This window comes from Lethenteron reissneri, chromosome 4, assembly GCF_015708825.2.
Source record: "Lethenteron reissneri isolate LAM-NWPU_2019-01 chromosome 4, ASM1570882v1, whole genome shotgun sequence".
NCBI classification, from domain to species: Eukaryota; Metazoa; Chordata; class Hyperoartia; order Petromyzontiformes; family Petromyzontidae; genus Lethenteron; species Lethenteron reissneri.
Window position 1 is genome coordinate 7,972,053 of NC_083782.1, and position 24,216 is coordinate 7,996,268.

The following is a 24,216-nucleotide window of genomic DNA, read 5'->3' on the forward strand; positions in this document are numbered from 1 at the left end:
GTGACACCAGCACGCACGCTGGCAGGGGCCGCCCAGCGCACGGCCCACGCCCCCCACTGCCTCGGCAGACTTGGAGTAAAATAACTGCCCGAAATAATAATGACACCGACGACTTGCTGTGCAGGTTTTCCCAAGCTCGTTGGCTGAGTGCTTTTTGTCTCTTTATATAGACCATAACATATTTCACTTAAACCGCCGCCCGACTAAACAAGTTATTTTTACAATTTTAATGCCGCCGTTGCAAAGGTCGTGTGCGTGTCTGTGCATGGTGTAGAGGTTGCAAACGGGGTTTGATTCCTTACCCGTACCCGGCCGCACCAAGGTCACAAACGGGTACCCGTACCGGGTACGGGTACCCGTTCCCTACCCGAAATGAGTGACAAACGGTTACTCACCAGTGACTCACAGCCTACCCGTACCCGTACTCGGCCGCACCAGGGTTGCAAACGGCTACCCGTACCCGGGTAGCCGGGTATCGGGTAGGGTACGGGTATCGGGTACCCGGTTGCGACCTCTGGCGTGGTGCTGGCTACCCACCCCTCGTGTGCCACGCCGGCCTTCATAGGTACTACTCGCTCCTACAATCTGTCAAGGTTATACGGGGGACCCTTATGATGGCGAGCTGTAGTGTTGTGGTTAGCACGAACGTGGAGGTACCGGTTCAATTCCCGCTCGCGGCCAACAGCAGCGATGAATATCTGAACCTATCCTACACCTTCCCTTCTTCAACTCAGCCTTAAATGAGTTCATGCACATATACGTGCATTGCTGTGTACGTGCTAGTGAGATTGTGCATTTGTCTGTACGTGCTTGTGCGTGCGTGTTGCGGCATGTTTCTTGATAGGTGCTCGCTAACGGCGCCTGTATGGCTATGATGATAATGATGATAATGACGACGATGATAGCGGTAAGGATGATCATTCGTACAATAACGACGATCGCGATGACAAGCAAGGCGACGACGGCGACGATAAATGTGACGACGGCGATAACGATCATTACGACGATGTCAAAAGCGCCAGCCCGCCCAGCCCGCCCAGCCCGCCCAGCCCGCACCTCTCCGTCGAAGCGCCACTGCACGCCGTGCTGCGCCGACACGGCGACGAGCAGCGGCTTGTGGTCGGTGGGTTGCTTGGCGGCGAACACCTCCTGGCCGAACGTGGGGTCCAGGCTCTCCACGTTGGTCAGGTACTTGAGCGTGAGGTCGCGCAGGCCCGTGCGGCACTGCCCGAAGCGGCGCACAAACCGCCGGAAGCGGTTGCGGATGCGACGCCGCGTCAGCAGGTTGTAGCTCTGGATGCGGCTACGCACGCCCACTGGGAGGCACTTCTTGTAGCTGAGCAGGCGGTCGCGGCGGTGGCGGAGGAAGAGAGGCCACACACACACACACGCGCACACACGCACGCACACACGCACACACACGCAGGCACGCGCGAGTGTTAGTTTATCCGCCTTGCGCGCTCCGTTGCCGCCGTCCGAGCGACACGTTGAGCGGTGTAATGCACACTAATCCCGGCCGTCTCACCTCCCTCCGCCCCACAACGCGACGCCCATCTTGCGCAATCGGGACAATGTCTCGTGACGCGACGCCGATAGCAGTAACAAACATAGAACGGGGACAGCACGGACAGCAACAAGGAGAGCACAGACAGCACGGACAGCAGGAACAGCAGCGGTGACAGCACGGGCAGCACGGAGAGCAGGGAGAACGCAGGAGACGCCGACGACGCACCTCATGCTGTTGAACACCTGCAGCAGGGTGATGTTCTGCAGCTGCGCACGCCGCATCATGTCCAGCACGGCCATGCCCAGGCACTCCTCCTCCACGCCCGCCACGTCGCTCAGCGACACGCGCCCGTTCACAAAGTCGTGTTGGACCTTGACCCCCAGGCACACGCAGGGAACAAAAACGACGATGAGGATGACGGCCACGACGGAGATCCCTCGTGAAGCCTTCGGCAGGCCGCTTGCGGCGTCGTGGTTGCACTCGCGCCTCGCGGCAATTAGCGCCTGGGTTTGACTCCCACGTCTCGGGCGCTTTTCTGCGTCGGGTTTTTTTGCCTCCTCTGCCCCCCCCCCCCCCTACTGCATGCGTTCCCTCTGGGCCCTCCGCTTTTCTTCCACAGTTAAACAGAAACCCACGCAGTGGCCAAAACATCCCAAACGTGAAAAAAATTACCTGCGCATTAAGCTGCTCAATTGGGATCATCACAACGCCAGAAGCAGTATCGGCCCATGCTGCGAAATCATGGCAGGACCCTCCATGATCTACAGTCGGCTACGTCCGGTGCGGAAAAAGCTCCACATACACACATTGAGTCTTGAAACTCAATGAGGCTTTCTTGAGTAAACAGGCATAATTAGATTGTTGTGAGGTCCTGCTGCTGGCCACGATGAGAACAGAGAGAGAGTTCCTGTCGTGTCGCTGTTGCTCCTCCTCCGCTGAAGGAGCGCAGACCGGAGTGGCTTCATTTTCCCCATTCACGAATGAGACGCGTGCACGGGCCTGTCGATGTGCTCTCATGCGTAAATAGACTACCAATATAATTGTTCAACAGGAGGCATCGGCCCGAGATCGACCTTTGCCGCGAGGTCACGGGGCGGGAGGAAGGGGCGGGCGTGCGGAGGGTTACCTGGCAGTACAGGTAATTCATGACGTGGTCGTCGAAGATTCCGTTCTCCCCGTCCTTGGACAGGCTGAATCTGTGAGCGCACGGACCCTCAGCTCCGTGCCAGTGGGGGAAGAAAAACCTGCGGCACGCACACACGGACACCGCACGCACGCACACACAGACACCGCACGCACGCACACACGGACACCACACGCACACACGCACGCACGACGATTGCCATGTTTAGTCTCGGAGGAGAGCCGGGGCAATGGGGCTCAGGGGTGGGATTTGGGAGGGATTTTGAGACGCAAAAGATCATCATGCGGCGTGGCACGTTTCATCTTCACCCGCACGTGGTCCTGCGATACCCACAATCCCCCTTTCTCGTTCCTGCCGTCACCACCGACCGGCGAAGTATGGTCAAATAACTCGCACGACCGACAAAGCATGGGGGCACGTTGACATGCAGCAGTGGATCGACAACGGGGTGTGAATAGGGCCGCCACTAGTCCGCGTTTCTCCAGGACAGTCCGGGAATCGACATCCGTGTTCAGGCGGCAGGAGTCGATTGGTACCGATATCCGGTACGGGTTACTGCGTGGAACTTCATTGCAGTGTCCTGCACAGTTTTGGTCGGCCTAGGCCAGGGGTCGGCAACCAAAACAACAAGAAGAGCCTTTTAAAAACTCTATTTCAAGAGCCGTAATGGAACGGGAATAATATCACGGAGCAGTCCCTTAAAGAGCCCCTGCATGTGAATCGGTTTTCCCCTTTTTTCTGGCAACAAAACAGTTTGTGTTAAGATGTTAAAACACCAAACTGAAACCTTTTTCAAGGAATCATGTCTGAATTAACCACAATACTTGTGGTCAGAATGCAAACAAAAAAATACCCTGATAATATATGCATTGTCTTTGAAACCGATTGGTCCACACCAGAGACGGCTTTCTTTGGAGCCTGGTCTCAAAAAGGTGTTCGACCAGAGGACGCCAAAAGGCGTACGTACGGCTGACCTGCAGGTCCGGAACAGCAGGTCCGCCGATCCCTGACATAGGCAAACTGATTTAAAAAAAAAAACATATCCAGGTTTGGTGGCACCGCTGGCTGCCGAACGTCACCGACGCATTCGACGCGCGCACTGAACATCGTTCTCACGGCCGCCGTTGGGAAACCGCCGCGGCAGCGCGCGGCGCGGAGCGCGGGGGGAGAGGCGATCGGCGGCCGTGGAGGAGTCGTCTTTTTCTTTTTTTTTAAGAGACTTCCTCTAACAAAAGAGGGGGGGGCAAGGGTGGTGGCGGCGGCGGAACCTTCACTTTCCCCGAAACGCATCCTCCTCGCTCGGTGGCCAGCCCCCCGCCCGCCCCGTGCGCCCCGAGAACGATTGTTTTCGGGGCGCTTTACGAATTAAAATTATTGTGTGCGGGGCAAAGGAGAGAAAGAGAGAGTGAGGAAGGGGCTCGAAAGCCTCCTGGCGACGACAATGGAAGGAAACGGGACGTTTACTGTAAACCGTGCTGAAAGTGAAACGCGCCCCCCCCCCCCCCCACACACACGGTTTACTGCAGTTGCCGAGTCCGAATTAAATGGGTTCCTTTAAAAAAAAAGTCGTAGAGGAAGTGCGTGCGTGCGTGCGCCTGTGCGCGCGTGCGTGTGGGCGCGTTATTTTTTTCTCTCTTCTGCGCGAATGCATGCAAGCGTACGTGTGCGTGCTTGTGCGCTGGCCCAACCGTGTGCGTGTGGGTGGGTGTGTGTGTGCGTTGCCTGTTTGTGTGCTCACGTGTGTGTGTGCGCACGTGCGGTAGTGGGGGACGGTGGAGCAGTGGTTCGGACACTGCACTACGAACCCGGCAAAACTAATATCAATTCTCGCTCAAAAAAACAATAACGGTGGTAAACATTTTTAACCGGTTCTGGGCCTCTCCTTGGTCAACTCAACCTTAAGAGTTGCAGCTGTGTGAAAACATCGCACTGGGGAGATAAAGGTGGCCGTGAGTGATATTGGCCACACCACCCCATCGTGTGCCGTGCCGTGGTGATCGCTAACAGCACTTGCCCGAACAGTGTGCCAAAGGCTATACAGGGGATCGTTGTCTTTATTGCATGCATGCGTATGTGGGTTTGCCTTTGCGTAACCACGTGTGCATATGTGCGCGTCCATGCATGGCGTACACAGTTCGGGTGAACTCGTTCTTCATCTGAAAGAGCGAGGGGAGAGCGAGGGGAGAGCGTCCGAGAATGAATGAGCGTGTGTGCAATTGTGCCAGGGCTAAGCGCCAGCTCTCCATTGTAATGTTTAAAAAAAAAAACACCCAAAGCTCGCGGGATTAGAGTCAAATTCCGCACAAAAGCATTTGGGGGAATCGCACAATCGGCCACAGTAGTGGCGGACACCGAAGGGGGAGGGGGGCGGGACAGTTGGGCGGGACAGTTGCCCGCGACCCCCCCCCCCCACCCCCAGCGCAGTGCCCCCACCACTGCCATTCACTCGGAGTCGCTCTCTGCCCGGCGCTCGCAAAAGATCAACGTTCACCTCACTGACTGGCCGCGGAATCTGTCCGTGCCCCTCCGTGCCCACGCCTGCCCCCCCCCCCATCCCACACTAGACTGCCCCCCCCTTTCCCGTGCCCCCCACCTATCCCGTGCTCCCCACCTATCCCGTGTCCCCCATATGCCAGCCATCCTTGCCCGCAGTGCAGTGGCACCGCACGTGAATTGATCTGTCTGAAGTTTTGAGTGTTATTCTACAGACAAGATCTGCAAATTCAAATCCCAGTCTGGGTCAACAAAGCGTCATCATCATCATCATCATCGCCATCGTTATCATTATCGTCACCGCCATTGCGATGGAAGACTAGCAATGTATTCTCGAATCGAATCCACCTGTGCGGAGCTTGGAGTGTTACCCTTCCACACAAATGCGTGGTGGGGTTTTCTCCGGCTTCTCCGCACCTCCTCGCACACAAAGCGCTCCAACACTCATCCATAAACAAAGGAGCGGTCTCGGCATTCACTGCTGTTACGAGCAAAAGGACCGGTTTCAACATTCTGGGTCTCGTCAGCAAAGGGCCAGGCCTGTGAAGCCACTGCCGTTATGTAGTCCAGATGTTAGAGGGCAGTCTAGGCTAAGGGGGGGGGGGGGGGGGGGGGAACCGTGGGCTCCGTTATCGCCCGGTCCCAACGCCGTCAGAGCCGCCCCCGACACGACCTTATCGGCAGGAAGCACACGGACTCCACTTGTGCGCAGTTCAGGAAACAGCTTCGCGTTGCACAAGGAGCGAGCGCGCGCCACCGCTCGCTCCGCGCGCCCGCAACGACCCGGCGTCACGACCCCCGGCTCTCGGAGCGGCATGCGCGGGGACGATCGCTTCGCCGCCGTGCCGCCTGGCGTTTTTGCCGGCGTGCAGGAACGTCGCCCGTCGCGCCTACACCGTGGCATCCGGCACCGTTGCCGGTGAAGTGCCCAAACGAAGCGAGTGTGTCCAGGGCTCACGCCCGTTCTGGGGCACCGGCTGAGAACTCGTGCGTGACCTTTGCAAGGGCGACCCGGGGGCCAACGAAATGACAAAAAGCGAAAGGAATTAACTAAATTAAAAAGTAACAGCCCATGAAGCAAATAAGAAATCCCGAGTCGTCCGATGATGACTCGAAAACATTGAACAAGCGAGGGAGTTTTTTTTTTTTATCGGTGTGTGCGTGCGCGCGCGCGTTCTTGCAGATGACCTACCACGACACAGATCACGAACGTGGGACACACAACGGAACACGATGGAGCGGGTGGACGTGAAAAGCAGGGGGAGGGGGTAGGGGACAGCCGTGCAACTGAGACGTTCCGTCTCGAGGCATCTTCCAGACGAAACGATAGAATTAATAAACAACAACAACAACAAATAAGAGCTCTGAAGCGCGCAAGGAAGCACGGGGAGAGATGCACGCGAGGGATTGCGCCGGGAGACCGAGAGAGGAGCGGGCAGATTACAGAACGCGCCCGCGTTACATCCATAACTGTCGCCGTTCAGAGACGCAAGCGGCTCACGTGCCGGGGAGCGTGCCGCGAGAAGGGATGGAGGCCGCTGGGCGAGGCCCGGCGTCGGAGCAGCAGCCAAACCGGGGGAATGTTCCGGGGAGCACGGCAACCGCCGCAACCGCCGCAACCGCCACAACCGCCGCAACCACCACAACCGCCACAACCGCCGTAACCACCACAACCGCCGCAACCACCTCAACCGCCGCAACCACCACAACCGCCGCAACCACCACAACAACCGCCGCAACCACTGCAACCGCCGCAACCGCCGCAACTGCCAACACCACCAACACCACCAACACCACCACAACAGCAGCAGAGACGGAGCGGTCTGTAGCTGGGGCCCGGCTGCATCGCAACGGCAGCAGCAGCGCGAGAGGTGGCGGTGGCTTGGGAAAGCTTTCATCCAGCAGTGGATTGGGAGGGAGGAAGGGAGGGAGGCTGTGACTTGTAAACAAGCCGTTTTGCCAGGAAATGCAGAATTTATCTCGGTGTGATCTCAAGCTGATCAATAGGGTGGCGGCCCTTGCAGCGACACGAAAAACAAGCACAAATAATAAGCACACAAATAACCGACTACAGGGGGCCGCATACTGCCGCTACCGCTCATCAGCACACGCACGCCTAGCCTCCCCTGGGCACCTCTAACTTTGGACTGCGAACATCTGTGTTGTTGGTCCTAACTCGGTAAGCGTGGATCGTTGGGCCAACAAAATTGATTCGACATTGGTGTATTTATTAGGAAGGCGGTGATGGATATTCCACCTTCATTTCAATGGCGGGCCCCCAAGTCTGTCCAGAGTCAAAACAAACACAATAACGGTTTGTCTTACACCAACTAGTCTGGCTTATGATACACGGGTAATAATAACCATTCCCTATATTTACCTAGCTAGGAGAGAGCCTCACCGAGTCTCAGGACCTCTTTTTGCAGGAGGGTCCTGCTACAGTTGGACGTTTTGGCTCTTTCCAGTCACGACTTCTGGTGGGGAGGGAACTGGAGAACGTGGAGAAAACCCACGACCAAGCAAACTTCCTGGCAAAACTCTCAAACAGCCGCACAGATGGATCCAACAATCCAATTGTGGACTGCCATTTCCTGAAGGCGGTGGCTCAATCTACGACTGCCAGACAAACAATGATGACGACGACGGTGGTGGTGGTGGTGCTGATGAAGAGACGGCATAGACCCAGGCTGGGATTTGAACTCACGCCCTTGTAACCACGAGCCCCCCACCCACCCCCCCACGCTTTGTGGTGGAGGAGCAACTCGGATTAGAGAACGTACGCTGCGGCTAAGAGGCCTTGGGCAGGGGGCAGGACCTTGCCGCCACAAGGCATCGATGATGGCCGGCGGGCGAGACTAAGCGGTGGAACGGCAGCCAAAGGTGGGGGGGGCAGCGCACCCGAGAGAGGACGACGATAGCGTTGCGACGATAACGGTGCGACCAGCGCGCGGCTCCACGGTGGAACTCAGTTGACCCAGGCAGGGATGTACACCCAGAGGGGCGGGGGCAGCGGGGGGAGGGGCCGCACGTGAGCTCCGCGGGAGGCCTGCACGTGACCTCGCTGGTCTCCGCGCTGCCGCCGAATACAAAAGGGGGCCGCCTTGGCAATCCCGCTTGCAGCGGCCACAGAAATCGCGAGCCATTAATGCAAGAAAACAGCGCCGAGGATTATACGATTTTCTGTTTTTATCCCCGTGTCCTAATCTTTATTTTAACAGGTGCTGACATTTCAGCCACACCCAAAAGAGGGCCTCCCGCCGGCCGAAAGCCTCTGAAGTCACGTGACCGTCTGCACAGGCAAGGAGGGATCGGAGGGACCTCATTAGAACGTTCGGCTCCACGGAGGGAGGGGAAGGAAGGAATTCCGCCGCCTCCGAAAACTCCCACTCGCTCTCTCCCACGGTGCTTTCGCGTCGCGCCGCGCCGTTGTTCGGGCACGTTGTCCGACGCTTCGCTCCTCCTCGGTGCCTGAAAAACTCCCAGCGGCACGTGGCGCAAAACGTCGGACGTCATGCCCGGAAGATGGGGGGGGGGGGGGGGGGGGCGGTACGACCCGAAAACGCATCGGAGAGCCGCACGGCGACGTGACGGTGACGACGCGCCGTGGCAACGGGAGCAGCAAACATTTTTTGGAAGTTCTTTTTTACAGTTTGCTTGAATAAACACATGCTGCTGGACAATATGAGTATGCGCGAGCCAACAGGCTAAATCCACGTGCGGAAACACGTTGATTCTTAACCGTAGCGCTCCACGGGAAAACGCATCATGAGTTTGTCCACAATGCCGCTTTGTGCGTTGAACAGGGGCCCCTATCGCGGGGACGGAGTGCTCTTGCCAGTAACATCTGGTAAGCCAGCAGGGCATTGTTTCACAAGCCCCGAGCCGTGCTCGTGAGAGCCAGACTCTCAACGCAGGCCCAGGGTTTGCTCGCTGCAACAATTGAACCTCATGGCGGGACCCCGGGTACCCAAATAAACGGAGGTCAAAATCGCAATTAATTGATTTATTTTCGGCGACTCCGTCCCACCGCGCACATAAACGCCGCGACCCACCTGGCGCGGATCGTTCTGTTGTCGTGTCGTCAAAGCGCAGCAGCGAGGACGAATGCGCGGAAGAAACAAAACTTTGAAACTTCGATTAGCTCGTCGTGTAGAGCTCGTCGAGAGGAATAGATCGCCGTGTCGTTCGCCTTCAACAGACATGAAATGACGTCACAACGCAGTTTACGCGAGAGCCGGGGGCTTATGGGACCCCAGGGTCCCGCCATGAGGTTTCACATGCAGCTTGGGGTAATGTCAGCGTGGATCGCCAAGAGGCCTGTGGACTCGCACATACCTCTATTCGTACGCGGAGACGGAACGAAGCTCCGCTCATATTTTCTTTACCCGCGATGCTCCACTGAACGGCCACTCGCGATCGAATCCTGATTGGCGGGGGGCCCACTCAGCGCAACGTCCCCGTGTCGGGGTGAATAATAACGAGTGCCCCGGGGGGAGTCAATATTAGTGGTCTTACGGATAGACTCGTCCCCATCATAGTAATGTGGAGCTTCCACCAGTGAGCAGCACCACCTCGATCAGCGGGGGGGGGTGGGGGGGGGAGATGAAACTAAAAAATAATCCCACATTGACTGCGGGGTGGTGTTGTTTTTTATATATATATAGAAAGCTCCACGGCAACGCCACAGCGACTTTAGGAACTCTCCAGTCACCGTCTGCGAATGCGGCAAAGAAGAAGAGAAGAGGAGGAGGAGGAGCGGAGTGCAGCGCAGCCTTGGCCTGCTGCCCTCTTGTCTACAATTCGGAGCGGCCGCCACAGTCACCCGGAGCAGCAGCAGCAGCAGCAGCCCCATCGGCGCGTCACGCACCCCACCCTGCCGGCCCCACCACCCCGCCACACGCCCATTAAGTGGCAAATTATTCAGCGGATTAATTGCAATACAGCTGTTTGTTGGACGCCAATGGTTAATTAGCGCAACCGCAGTGGGCGAGCGGGGTTAGGTGTGGGGGATGGCAGGGGGGTGGGCACGTACGCGATGGAGAGATTGTTTTGCCGGGCATTCAAAGTGACAAAACGAAACGGTGTCGTCAGCCCCCCACCCCCCCGCCCCAAATGCCACCGCTCCTGCTTCGCCGTCTGTCTATAATAAAGCGCCGCCCGCTGTTTTACCGCAGCGTTGCCCGAGGGAGTTTTACACGGCGCTCACACGGAGGAGGGGGGGGCTCCGTTTCCACACTCGTGAAACACCTGAACGTATAGCCTCCCCGGAGGCCATAAGCCCATTGCCGTGCCATGACGGCCAGTACACGCGGGCCACGCAAACCCGCGGCGTCGCCGGCGCGATTCCACCTTCCGGCACGGTCGTCGCTGGAAAGAGAGCTTCCCGGCTCAACGGGCCTCGCCAAATCTAACCCGACGACCGAGACCCGGACGGCAATGAGTGGTCAAAAAGCAGCCCCCCCCCACCGCGACCTACTGCACATAGTGCGGACGTCTTCATCCAGCAGCGGACTGACAAAAGGTCGTGATTATCGTGATCACATTCATTCAGCGCTGGGTAATGTTTTATTTGCATTTCGCCCCGAGGTGTATTTTTCACATCGACACCCACGCACAGCAGGCGCATATCCTTGCAAATGATGTCACAACGTCCCTCGAGACAATTCACCAACCCCTCCGCCTTGTGAGCGGGGTTACCCGGCGTGACCTTTCTGTGCGAGAGAACGTGGACCGCAGTTGCCCCAGTTCCACAGCTGCCCCCCCCCGCGCCCCCCCAGTTGCTAACCTCGCCGCGCCGGCTCGAGCCCAAGAGGGGAGCGGCACTCGAGTAGAGGGAACCACTCTCCTGTAGTCTGTGGGTCTCTACGTGGGTCTCTACATGGGTCTCTACGCGGGTCTCTACGCGGGTCTCTACGCGGGTCTCTACGCGGGTCTCTACGCGGGTCTCTACGCGGGTCTCTACGCGGGTCTCTACGCGGGTCTCTACGCGGGTCTCTACGCGGGTCTCTGTGGCCGGGCGGAGTCCACGGTCGGGCTAAAACTCACTGCGAAGCTTTCCCCTCCTCTCTCTCCGTCCCCTTCCGCGCGGCGAGCGAATCCCGTCAGCCGCAAGTCCGTGACGAAAGCTCGGAACAAACTCGCCGTCGTTCACCGCGTCCGACAACGGCCACGCGCCCTCGTCGCAACCCTCGAAACCGCCTTGCAGCACCAGCTGCTGCGAGGTGCCGTGACAGTGCCGCATTGTACGGCTTGCTTTTCTCTCTCTCTCTCAACCTCGGGAGTAATGCGTGGGGGGATATCAGGCGGCCAGCTGGTTCGGGGAGGCCAAGTAGAGACAATCTTAACCCCGGGCTTGAATCGCGGTTTCCGCCAAGAGGCGATTTCGTCCGGGGTCCTCAAGCGTCACGGGGAGGTCGCTCCTCTCTCTCCGCCACCACTTGTGGGGTTCTAGAACAGCCCTATCCGCTCATCCGCACGGCTGCCTCCATCCACCTCCGCGCACGCGTCCCCCTCTCCTCCTCTCCTCCTCTCGCGGTGCAAACGTTTTAAATTGCTCGTCGTATGACACAGTCGATTTATATTCTCCCACGTCCTATTCGCTTCCATTCCTGCACCTCCGATTAGCACGGTTGGCTACGTGGGGTGCCAAAAAAGTTCAACACGCATACGTATATCCCCGTCCTTTAATTTAATTGGTTTGCTTTTGTTCTTCCGGAGACCCAGGTCACACTTGTAAACGAGACTCCGTCCCGGTTGCTCTCACTCGTTCTCCCCGTGGCCACGTGGCTTTTTCTCCGGCTCCTCCGCTTTTTCCCCCCACATTGAGAAACACGCCTTCAATGTGTATTTGGCTGCTGATAGAAACGTCCACGCGCGGTAAGACGCTTCGATAAGCTGTCATTTGTGGCCAGGTTGCTTCCGAAAAAAAGCTACACAGCTCAGTGGGCCTTACCTGGTTCCAAAAAAAAAATGTGTTAACAGTTTATAGTTTAGCAGGTCATCTACACGAAACACACCGATCAAAAAAACTCTCCCGTTTGTGCAATATTTACGATTTATCATTAGACACCGTCGTTTGTGTTTTGCTCAAATTTCTATTTGCTTAATGACTGTGAGACTTTCATTGTTTTGCCCTTTGTCATTCTGGTGACCCAGGTGCCACTAGCAAATGAAGACTCATCTGCGACTCATTTGCAAGCGAGTCTCGTTTGGCGACATCTCCCCGTGCTCAAACAAAGTAAACTTGCAACGTGAACCTCTCTCCTCTAAGCAGACATCTGACCCAGGAGACCTCCCCCCCTCACCCCTCGCCTCCCCTCCTCTCCGTGCCCCCTTCAACTGAGCTCTAAAGTGATGGCCGCGTGGCTCCGGAGGTCAGAGCGCCACGCCGCGGACGGAGTTCCCTGGGTTCGACTCCGGGATGCGGTTGAACCGCGCCCTCAGGCGCAGTCGACTGGTGACTTTACGAAAACATTAAAACCCCCCCAAACGTAATTTCACTTCATTTTTGCCGAATTCCAGCTGCGAGAATGAAAGTAAGCGCATCCGATTGCCGCGCCGATGAACGATCTTTGGCCTCAAGCACAAATGTGGACATTAGCGTTGGAAATGGGGAAAAACTACGCGCGAGCCCTCTCCACAAATACAAAGATCACCCCCCCCCCGCAGCTTCTAACAGACTGTTGGGTCAACGGCTGTTAGTGAGCACCTATTAGGCTTGCTCGGCACACGAGGCGTGGGTGGTAGCTAACACCACGCCCGGCCGCATTTGTGTCCTCGGTGACAATGTCTACCCACCGCACCGGATACTCATTTAAGGCCGAGTCGACCTAGGGGAGGCCCGGGACGGGTTCAATCTTTTCGCCACTGTTATCGGTCGCGAGCGGGATTCGAACTCGGGTCGGCGCCAGGTTCGTAGCGCAGCGCGGTAACCTGCCACGCCACCGCTCCCCACACACATGTTCACACGTACAGACACGAACACACACGCACACATGTACACACACGAACACACACGCACACATGTACACACACGAACACACACACGCACGTGTTACTTTAACCCAGATATAAAACAGGCGCTGACTCACGCGACGCTCGGCGTGTGCGCCCAGCGCCCAGATCGCTGCAATGCGACGCTGCCAGGACTCAGGACTATCTTAAGGCCGGGCTGCCGTGTCCCGTACATGGGGATGTGCCCCCTCCCCGACTCCGGTTCACGAGCCCGTGCCCCCCACCCCCGTGCCAGGCTAGGTTTTCGGCGTCAATTCAAAGAGAGTTTGTTTTTATTGTTGTTGCTACAACAGCAGTTCCCAACCTGTGGTACGGGTGCATCCCTCGCAGGTAGCGATGAGTGTAAGAGACTGATTCATTTTTGTTCGAGTTGCGTGCGATTTTTAGCGAGCTGCCAATGCGCGCCGCGTTTCTCTGGCTGCTGTGAGCACCTGCGGCAGTCAGCCTGGTAATGGACGTATTCATGGCTCACGTCGCGGTGGTTTCTCGGTGGGGGGGGGTGGGAGTGTGATTTGTGTGCCGCATGGCGGCGGCCAGACGTACGCGCTCGGCGTCAGCAGAGTCAAGCAGAACGACAGGGCCACGCAGAGCCACCCAGAGCCATGAAGAGCCACCACCACGCTCCGTCAACGGTGACAATTATTACTGCACAACGCCTTGCTTGGGGAATATTGTGGCTTTCTGTCTCCGTGTCCATGTGTCTTGTCTGAGAGGACACTTCACACACTCTCAAAGAAATATACAAAACCCCCTAACCACGTGGTTGGCGACTGCCCCCCTCCCCCCCCCATGTTGTCGAGGTCACAACACAGAGAGAGAGTCCGCGTGTCCACGCCTCTCGTCCACGCGACGTCAGCATTCACGCAAGGTGCTCGTTTCACGTTTTACTCCTGTACGGAAGGCACTTTTTTTTTATCCTGCACGGTATCCATGCAGCTGCCTCCACCAGCGCTCCCCCCCCCCCCCGACACCGCCCACTGGTTTTCACTAACCCAACTTTGTTAACAGAATAGTCACTGATCCATTGGCTTGCCGGATTTGTTATTATGTACATACATATTGTTTTGTTGTGTTTAGTTGGAGACGCGCGTTCGGGGGTGGGGGGCTGGAGGAGTAGTCTCACCGGATGCGGAAGGTGACGATGACCGAGGCGGAGGGCTCGACCTTGAAGTTGTGACTCGGGGAATACCAGAGGGCCCCGTCTTCGTTGGAGAGCGCGAAGAGGCTGTGGTACATCAGCAGGATGTCTGCGGAGGGAGCACAGAGGCGCCGCGTCAACGTCACCGCGTCCGCTCAGCCTCCGCCATCGCTCGCTCGCTCGCCGCGCCGCTGGCGGAAGGAGCCTAGGCTCGAGACAGGGTGCTTTGGCCTAGTCTTCCACGCGAACCGGACCGACGCGGGCGTAGCCACACTTCACCCCGGGCGTGCGCGTGGCCTGTCGATCGTGGACTTAACTGCGATGCACCCATTCGTACGGCTGGGTGGACAGAGGCGGTAAGGGGGGGGGGAGGGAGATTGTACGAAACTCGTCCCATTGTTTCAACTTCCGCGCATGGAGATGGAGTCGAACCGGCCACCTCTGTATTGCCAGCAGCGGAGTGCTGATCGTTACACCGCCGCTGGGGCAGCGTGCGCAAAGTATTTTTTTTTCATCACGGTGGCTGAGCAGAGGCCCAAAGGCCCGAAAAGCCAAGCGGCCTGCGAACGATCGTCACCGTTACAGTTGTAATCTGCAGGAGCGTGAACACTTCCCTGTAAGCGAAAGATAGAAAGAAAATAAAAAGTATACTCTTTGGTTCTTTCGGTAAAGTCACGTAGGTAGAATAAAATAAGACAGCACGACGTTTCGATCGCAACGCAAGCAATGGTCATCAGGCGACTGCGTGCGTTGCGATCGAAACGTCGTGATCTATTATTTTCTACCTACGTGACTTTACCGAAAGAACCTAAGAGTATGGATTCCTGCAGTCACGAAAGCTTAAAATCAACATTAAAATAAAAAGTATCCCAAACGAAACGTCGAGGATGTCCACTTATTCACTTTTACAACATTGCTGAAATATATTTTTTTAAATGGCCCATGACGGACAAACCGGCCCCGAAGAATTTGGCGGCTCAACTGTCCCTCTTGGGCACTCCCCCCCCTGCTGCCGTGCCTCTCTGCGGGTAGCGGGGGGGAGGGGGGGCGGTGGGGAGGGGGTAAATGTTACATGCCCAATACCCACACCCAACAGCACAACCGCAGGAACCAACCGCGTGCGAGCTGCTGCGCTCGGCTGATTAGAACTTCTGGACGCGAAAACAAGCGGACGCCCGCCCTGCCCTCCGATTTGCTCGCCGGCCAAGCGGCAGCGGTGCAGCGCGACCCTTGACCCCTCGGCATCCGCGGCGCGTCCGTCTGCCCTGCGGCGACGGTCCGGGGACGCGGTGGCGTGGATGCCTCACCTCTCCCCCCCACCTCCCCCCCCGTGCATGCAACCGGTCGCACCGCGTGAATTATAACGCCGTGAGACCAACGCGGCTTTCGTGGCGCATTCTAAACGGTATGTGCATACCACTCCCCCCCCCTTGGCCAACATCGCCACCCCCCCCCCCGCCGCCCGCCGGCAACATCGGCCCCCGGATTCCAGCAAAAGGATTCACCCTTCGGGAGACTTTTGAGAAAGGGAGCCTCAAGAAACAAAAGTGAAGGAAGCACCCCGTGGATTCCACGTGCGCCTGAAAAAGCTCCGCAGCCACCCACCCACCCTTCCACGCGGCGCAAACCGCACACGTGAGCGGCCGGGTGAGATAGCGTCAGGCCAGATACATCTCCGTCGGGGACGGGAGGGGAATTTGAGATTTATCGTCGAAAATGCAGTGCGCGCTCGGCCATCAGAAATGCCGAGAATGAGGCATTTAGAAAGGTCGCGGCGGTCTCAATGCCGGGTCCTTCTGCACAAATCACCAGAGAGAGAGAGCCAGCGAACCGATTGACTACTTCAAGGAGCAGGACGTGCAATTTGCTCGCCGACGGGAGGACCTCCCCCCCCCCCCCCGCCCGAGGGAGCTCTAGAGGGTCCCTCCGTAGACGCCGCTTGGCCTACTCTTCCGCACCGGCCAGGCGTCTCGGAAGAAGTGTCAGAGTACACACATTGTACGCCACCGCACACACGACCGGCTCCTCGACCGCGACAATATCGATAGCCGATCGATAAGCAATGCGGGACTTTGTTGATCCACTGCTGGATTGAAACTGTACAAGTGTCAGGCAGGGGGCATAGGCATGGAAGGTTAGGAGTACAACAATGAATACAAATGCAATGTAATCCATCAGGTCTATGGGCTTTCCTGACCAATATATCACGTTTGTTTAAGCAATCAACCTCTGGACGGGGTTTCAACCACCTGGGGCTCATCAGCAGAATCAGTCGTGCGACACGAGGGCTGCCGCCGGTGTTGACCAGAGGCTCAAACAAGCGCGGGGGGAGCAGACCGCATCGAACATCGACGCGAAAACAAACACAGACGTAAGATTACGAAGCACGGAATATGCCGCAACGCCACACTTCACAGAAATTAACGACAACAACAACAACAGCAGCAGATGCCGTAAGTGCATCGCTGTCGAAAGCGGCCTCAGAAACATTTGTTCTAACAGAGGGGAGAGGGGGCGGGGGGGCGTGGAGTGGGGGGTGGAGGAGCCGGTGTGATGGGGGGGGTGTGGCGGTGATTACGCAATCGACGATCTGCGGGCCGATGTGTTTTTCCGTCTCGGGGTGGCTCGAGATGTTGACCCCCCTCGCGGCGGCCACTTCGCCGCGGGGGGGGGGGGCGGGGGGCGGAGAGCCGGCGCTCTTCGACGGCTCTCTCCCCCGCCGAGCAACTGCACACGAAGCGCGACGGGGCCGACCGCGAGCGTTCGACTGGAGTCGGACCGTCGACGATGCGGCGACATGGGGCGCCCGCTGGCTGCTTTTGTACAACCTGCCGCTCCGCTCCGTCCTCTCTCACCGGCCCCACACCCCCCCCCCCTGTCCCCCGGTGTAAATATTGCGCCAACATTTTTTTATTTTTACTTTACTCCCTGAGGATTCGGAACTTGGGTGCGGGGAGACAGCAGAAGAGGGACCGGGGGGTAGGGGTTTAATTCCTAGTGGCAACGCAACTTCACACAGTCCAGTACAAAGTGGTCGGCTGTCAGGGCAAAACACGAATTTGCGTATTCACGCATCGTCGTCTTAGCTCTGGTTTCGTGCCGGCGAGTTTTGGCAAAGCCGGTTTTCCTCGCGCCGATGCCGTAACAACAACACAACTTCACACCCAAGCTGGGTTCCCACTGGGTCGTCATCTTCGTAGCGGTTATCTACTCTTGTGTGCGGCCGGAGATAGTGGGCAAACGCTGTCCAACCCCGAGCATCTCAACGCAGGCGCCATGCGAGAGACCCGGAGCCTCCTTCGAGTAAACTCTCCGTCCGAAAACATTTCCGAAAAACTAAAAATTTACCTCCCGATTATTTTTTTTGCATTGTTCCAGGAGACATCTGTTGATGCGCTTTGTTTGCTCGATTGCATAAACGGAAATGCTGCCGACGTATTAAAGGTGGCGCAGAGTTTGCTGGCAGATAATGTTGGTCTGGGGAGACCGATTGGTTGACGGAATGCAACAAAGATGGTTTCCAACTTTTATTCTGCGATCAACATTCCCCCCCGATAAACCTCAACGAGACGGAGAATCCGTTCGGAAATATCGCAGAGTCGTGCAACCCTGAGGGCGGAAGCACTGCTGACACATGTGTTGAGTTTTTGTGAAGAGCATTGGGCCAGCAGAAGCGGATATCACAGCGCTACCTCTGAAATCCTTTCAAGTGACATCTGGTCCACCCACTCCCTGCTATGCAGAAAGCGATGTTTTTTTTACGTGCCAGTCAAAGTTGTGATTTAAATGTTCAGAGCTGAAACGCATCCAAATTAAGTGCAGAACCAAATTTTATATAATGGGGATTTTTTTATGCATTCTCTACGCCTGAGAAACCGGTTTAATCACGGACGGTTGTGACCTGGACTCAAACCCAATATTGTCAGCAGCACCCGCTCGGTTACGCCGACCTCTGAGCGCGTTTGGCTACCTCCCAAAACCACACGGTAATGTTTACTTGGAGACACAAATGGGGAGGTCTATTCTAAAAGCGGAACAGGGCGTATTTAGATTCGCTGCTGCCGCTCCAGACCACACATTCCAGCCCATGATCTGGTCGCGGGCAAAACTAACGAGTGACGTGCCTTGTAATGGGTGCGACAATCATTTTCTCATCGTATTTGGCAGCTCCTGTTTCCGCGTTCCAGATCACCATCCACTCCGCTCCACGCACAGTTTTTTTTGTTAACGCTAAAGAAACACACGTCATAGTGATATCCTGCACAAATTAACATTATGGCGATACTCGTGTCCCGTTTTTACAGCCCTGATCTATAGCCGGTAGAAATTCAACATTCCTTTGCCAGGAACAAGTCTTTCTAGATGTAAACAGCCGTTCAGTTGTGGACCAAGGTGGTTGCTCGTTTGTGTCGACGACGGAGGACCGGATAGGGCCGAGTCAACCCCCCACCCACAACCCACTACCCTCCCCCCGGCAAACTATCATTCTTAACTCGCAGCATTTGAACTCGCGACCTCCCCGCTCGTGACCGCCGCTCGCTCTCGCGCCGAGTCAGCCACCACGGAAAACATCTCTCAGGAGAAAACGGAAAGTCCGCGACGACACGCCGCCACGAAACCGCCCGGCACCAGAGAGAAAGCTCTCGGGTGCCAAACGGCTCGAGCGCGCGACGAGAATCGGCTCGGCAGCCGGGGCTCGTGAGCCGGTGCTGTCGCCGCACGGAGGCGCCCGCAGCGGTTTCCTGACGGCACCGATTTGGCAGCGGAGGCGGCAGCGGAGGCGAACGCACCAGGCGACCCCGCGCCGGGGCCATTTGAGCAGGCAGCCGCTCAGCCCGGCGTGACCCCACCCCCCCTCCGCCGCACCCACGGGGCTGACGATGCGCGCGTGAGCACGTGACGCGGGCGGCCCCCGGCTCCCGCCCCCGCCAGCCGTTTCCCCCTGGCGCGTTGCTTCCCCGCGTCCGAGCCCAATGTGTTTTTGGCGGCGAGCGGTCGGGCCAATTTCCACGCGTGTTTGAAGTGAGCCGCTCCCCCCCCCCGTGGTTCCGGAGAGACAGTCCCTTCCGGGGAGGGTACTTGGCCTACTTTTCCCACGCTTGACCCCACCACACGCGACCTGCCCACCTGTTTCACGGAGGTCATAAACGGTGGAATCGTTTTTTTTTATCACGGGTCGCCGAGCGCGGGCCCTTTAAAGCTCCCCAAAACCCCAACAAACAGCGCCGAAGAAGGTGCAAGAGATGAAGATTGAGTGTGCTTCTTGAAATCGAGTAAGGTTAAGAGAGAAGCACCGGGAAAGAGAGACGACAATGGGAGCCAGGGAATTCCAAAGTGGAGCAGCGCTGGAGGAAGGAGCAGAAAGGGACGCGTGGCGGCCTACAGCAGAGTGCGGCATCACCAAATCACGCGATGCTGTCAATGTCGCTGGCATAGACCGGAGTTGATGACAACGCAAGAGGAATGCCGAGTTCGTGGTGCGCCGAGCACGGGAAGATTGTCTCGGGTCGCCGGCCCGGACACATCCGTCTGAAATTAATCCCGAGGGGCACCGCCACGGCTGGGAGTTCGACCGGACCCCACTCGGCGGAGCGGGTTTCGTGAATTGTAATAGTCGCTGGCAAGGCCCAAGCGTGCACCTGGCACCGCGAAATTTGCCACGGACGTTGGCAGTGAGCGGGGACATTAACTCAGCGTGCACTATACATTCCCAATTATCTAAAAAGTTCCCAATTAAACGAAAGGGTAAAGAAATAAACGTAATGAGGCGATGCTCATCGCCTGTTTTACAGGCCTGAAACAATGGCGGAAATTCCACAATCCTATGCCAGGGACGCACTTCTTTATACAACGACCACCGCGACTTCCTTACAAAGTGGTGATTATTTTAACGACCCCCCGGTGGAATGATGGGCGGACACTTCAGGTGGCTTACTTCGTCCTAATATTTTCCATCGGCAGTTGATCGGCTGTTCATCGTGACACACTTTGAATGGCTTCGTGCATGTATTCTGCGTGTCATCGGCAAAGCTGCTGTTGGGCAATTGACACCGAGATCGCCACATGCCACAGGCAAGAGTCACCGCGAGCATCGCGAGGCGCCGAGCGTTTTAAAAATAACGACTCGCGGCGCCCAAACCGTTCACGTGGATGGAACACGAATATTTAATATTTTCGGCCGATATTTTTTGTTTTCATCATTCACTGAAAGGATGTGTGACAAAATCTATCTTCCTCCTGACGGGACTTTGAGATTCTTATTTTTGTAAATAATAAAATAATAAAAATAAAACATAATAAAATAATTCTCAACAGGAATATACTAAATTCCTCTTGATATGCAAATTATTTTGTCAAGGCGCTCTTCCCCCCTCCATCCCAGCTTAAATAGACGCTCCAAGCCTGGGGTGTGTCATTAAGACTGTCTTCTCGACAGACCTGTTCTCCACCTGAGGACGGCTGCTTGCGTTGTGGCCGAAACGTCGTGAGAATTATTTAATGTTTTATTTTTATTACTTTATTATTTCCATTCTACGTGACTTTACCGAAAGAACCAAGAAGATGAATCCCTGCAGTCACGAAAGCTTTAAATCGAAAAATTCTTATTTTTATTTGTCTACACTCGCATCGGTCACGATGATGTCGGGGGATTTTTGTTCTTTATCTCCGTTCGGTTCAAAGTCATCGTCGTCGTCAGTAGCAGAAACAGTCGCGACAATCTATCCACTGCTGGATGAAAGCCTACCCGCAAGCCGTCACCACCTCTAAACTCACGGTAGAGCAATTCAAACTGCCGCCAGTTAGCTTAACGAGCAGATACGACAGCAGCGCTCCAACGCATCTTTGCCGTCGCACCGCGCGTTGTATGGCACCACGTCCGACGTTTTCGCTCCGTGTGCTTCATCTAGCAGTGAATTGACAAATTTGCTGTAACGTAAAGGAAGCCAGCCCTGCACCATGACGCCACACGGCCAAGCTTCATGCGACCGATGGAGAGATGTTAACTACCTTGCCTGCTATACAGGAGTTTGTGGGTTCGACTCTCCAACACCTGTATATTTGGAGTTTGCGCGTCTCTCTCCCCGTGGCCACGTGGATTCTTATCCGGGTCCTGCGGTTTTTCCCTCAACATTTATAATCACGCGTCTAGAGTATTTTGGCCGCTATACATTTTCATGTGATAAGCCACCTCATTGGGCCATTTCTTGTGGCCAGGTCGCTTATGAAAAAGAGCTGCATAAGCTCATTGAGTCTTCGCTGGTAACATTTTAAAAAATTGCTTTGTTTATAGTTTCGATTTAATATTGCGGTAAAGGTGTAGCCCTGCAAACCCTTCTATGAGCAACTGCCGGCGGAACGGGCCTCCGATTGTTTTTTCTCAGGAGCCCTTCTCGAGGGGACTTCGGGGCCTACTCGTCCACGCTCGCCCGAAATTGCAGAATGTAGCCGGGCGATCAACTAAAAACACTTGGATTTGTTTTCGGGGAAAAATAAATTTAACGCAGGAGCTTTAGGAGCTGTGGATTTTGAACGCCCCCCCCCCCCCCCGAAAAAGATATATTTTTATATATATATTTACCACACAGAAAGCGCAGCATGCGACGCTGGTGCCGTCGACGGCCGTGGAGACGGCACGGGCGAGCGGGGGTCGTTGGTGACGCCGCGGACAAAGCCAGCCGCTTTCTATCGCCATCAACTCTCCGGGAAGCGTCGCGCTCACGCATGGAGGGGGTGGGGGGGCAGGGACGGTCCTCGCCGTCTCACGCTCCTTCGCCCACGTTGAGGGGGAGACGTGCCGAGCCGCTACGTGCGGTCTCGAGAACCGGGGCCCCCCACGCGAGACGCTACGGGGCGACCCGCGAGAACCTGGGCCCCCCACGCGAGACGCGGCGTGCTCTAGCAGGCAACGTCAGGCGACCCGGCGGGCCATTTGTTTAACGGGCCGCGCCCCGCCGATGAGGCGCAGGGAAGTCGAAACCGGGCCGTGGCGTGCACACTTAAACATTTCCGAAAAGAGACGGTCCTCGGGGGCTTTTGGCTGATGGGCGCAGGCTTTACGCTTGGTCCATTATCGCCGATATTTAGAGGTCTCTCGTGGTAACACATGTCTCGTCTTGTTATTATTCATTTAGTCATTCCATCGTTGCAGTCGTGTCGAAAGGTTATATATTTTTTCTTTTCCTCTCAGCGAATCGGAAAACCAAAAAATATTTACAAGCTTTGGCCCAAGTTTTCCCACGCGAATAATTTGCTGACGAGAGAGTAATTTCACCGATTGTGAACGATCCGCTCCGAGGCTCTCTCTCGCTCTCTCTCCGCTCGGTCGTCCGTGGCCTGGCGACGACCCTTGGCCACATCGCTCAGGTTCCGCGGTGTACATTACACCATTGGGTTTCCCCCACGTTTATTTTGTTGAACCCAGTTTGAAAGCTCAAGAGACTGGCAGAGGACTCTCAAAAAAATTACAAAAGCAATAATTTAAAAAAATATAACGAGTACAACGACGACAAAGCAAATAGGAAGCAGGCTACAAGTTTCTGATGACTCCTGAAATACACAAAACTGATCTAAGCCCGTCACGACGAACAGCCAAGCAACCGTCAATGGAAAATATGAACAAACTGCAGAGGAGAGTCATCCATTGCGTTTCCCGTCACCGCCCGTTAATTGAACAATCTCCAATTTCTCGGCAACACGTTAGCGCTGCGCGGCGCCGCGAACCCGCCGGCCCGAGTTCGATTCCCAGCAACGGCCACCCCGCTATACCCGGCGCGGTGAAGTATGGTCAAACAAACGACCCCCCCTCTCCCTCCCATCCCCCCCATCCCACCCTCTGTGACCGAAGTGGCGTGCGAGAACCCCCTCAAGTGCGTTGTTACTCGGGGCTTTCCTGAGCAGCGGTCTCACCAGGTTAATGGCCATCTGTCCGTCACCTCGGTCCATTAACCCACAACACACCTGGGTCTGTCCCATGACCTCCTGCCAGCAAGCCTAGCCACACCTTTGCACGGCCTCAAAGTGCACCTAGCCTGGCACAAGCCCCGCGGTGACATCACCGTCACTCAGCGGTCAATGGCTATTGTTGTTGTCGTTGTGCGTGGCGGTGGCGCAGTGGTTAGCACACTGCACATGGAACCCGGATGATTATCTGAACCTGGTTCTCACCAAGATCATCTTCATCCTCACGCAAGCGCCAGGTGCTGGCCACACCACCGCCTCGCATGCCACGACGGTCCTAATGGTTGCTCGCAAACAGCGCTTGCAGCCATCCATCTGCATGGCTAAATGTAGGATCTTTTTCTTTGCGTGCGTAACTTGCACAAGCAAGCTGCCTTGCAGTCGTGACGGATGAGTCAGACTTTCTGACTGGCATTTGAGATTTCCCCCCCCCCCCCCCCCCACTGATTATTCCTGAGAGACTGGTTTTATTTTCATCAATTACAGGAGAACCAAAACCGCATCGACCCGCGGCCCAAGGGAGTGCGACTGTCAAAGTGATGCTCAGCTTCCGTTCACAGCCCCGCAGAGCCAGTGGTGGAAAATGATGGGCCGAGTTAGCACCCCCACAATCCGGATTGAAGTCACAACATTGCGATTGCGCCACGGTGGTGAGATGTTAATGACCTCGCCTGGTATACAGGAGGTCGTGGGTTTGATCCAGACGCCTGTATATTTGGAGTTTGCATGTTCTCCGCGTGATCGTGCGGGGATTTTTCTCCAGTTCTTCAGTATTTTTTCCCTCCACGTTTAAGAAACGCGCGTTTGGAGTATTTGGCCGCTTTAAAATTCCACGCGATAAGCCACTTTGTTGGGCTATCATTTGTGGCCAGGTCACTTCTGAAAAAGAGCTAATATAGCTGAGTGGGCATTACAGTTTTCGTATAGTTAATAAGATTGTGAGCCGCTAGTTCTCTCATGCCG

General features: G+C 56.1%; 1 protein-coding gene across 1 annotated transcript in view; it reads right to left on the reverse strand.

The window, feature by feature from the left end:
• LOC133350099 (tyrosine-protein kinase JAK2-like) overlaps nucleotides 1-24,216 on the reverse strand; it is a 95,430-nt gene that overhangs the window by 34,645 nt on the left and 36,569 nt on the right. The window contains exons 3-6 of the mRNA XM_061564124.1: nucleotides 14,281-14,404; nucleotides 2,634-2,751; nucleotides 1,733-1,878; nucleotides 1,057-1,336 (exon numbers count right to left, since the gene is read on the reverse strand). Of these exons, the coding sequence (XP_061420108.1) occupies nucleotides 1,057-1,336; nucleotides 1,733-1,878; nucleotides 2,634-2,751; nucleotides 14,281-14,404 (668 nt within the window). The remainder of the gene's footprint in view (nucleotides 1-1,056; nucleotides 1,337-1,732; nucleotides 1,879-2,633; nucleotides 2,752-14,280; nucleotides 14,405-24,216) is intronic.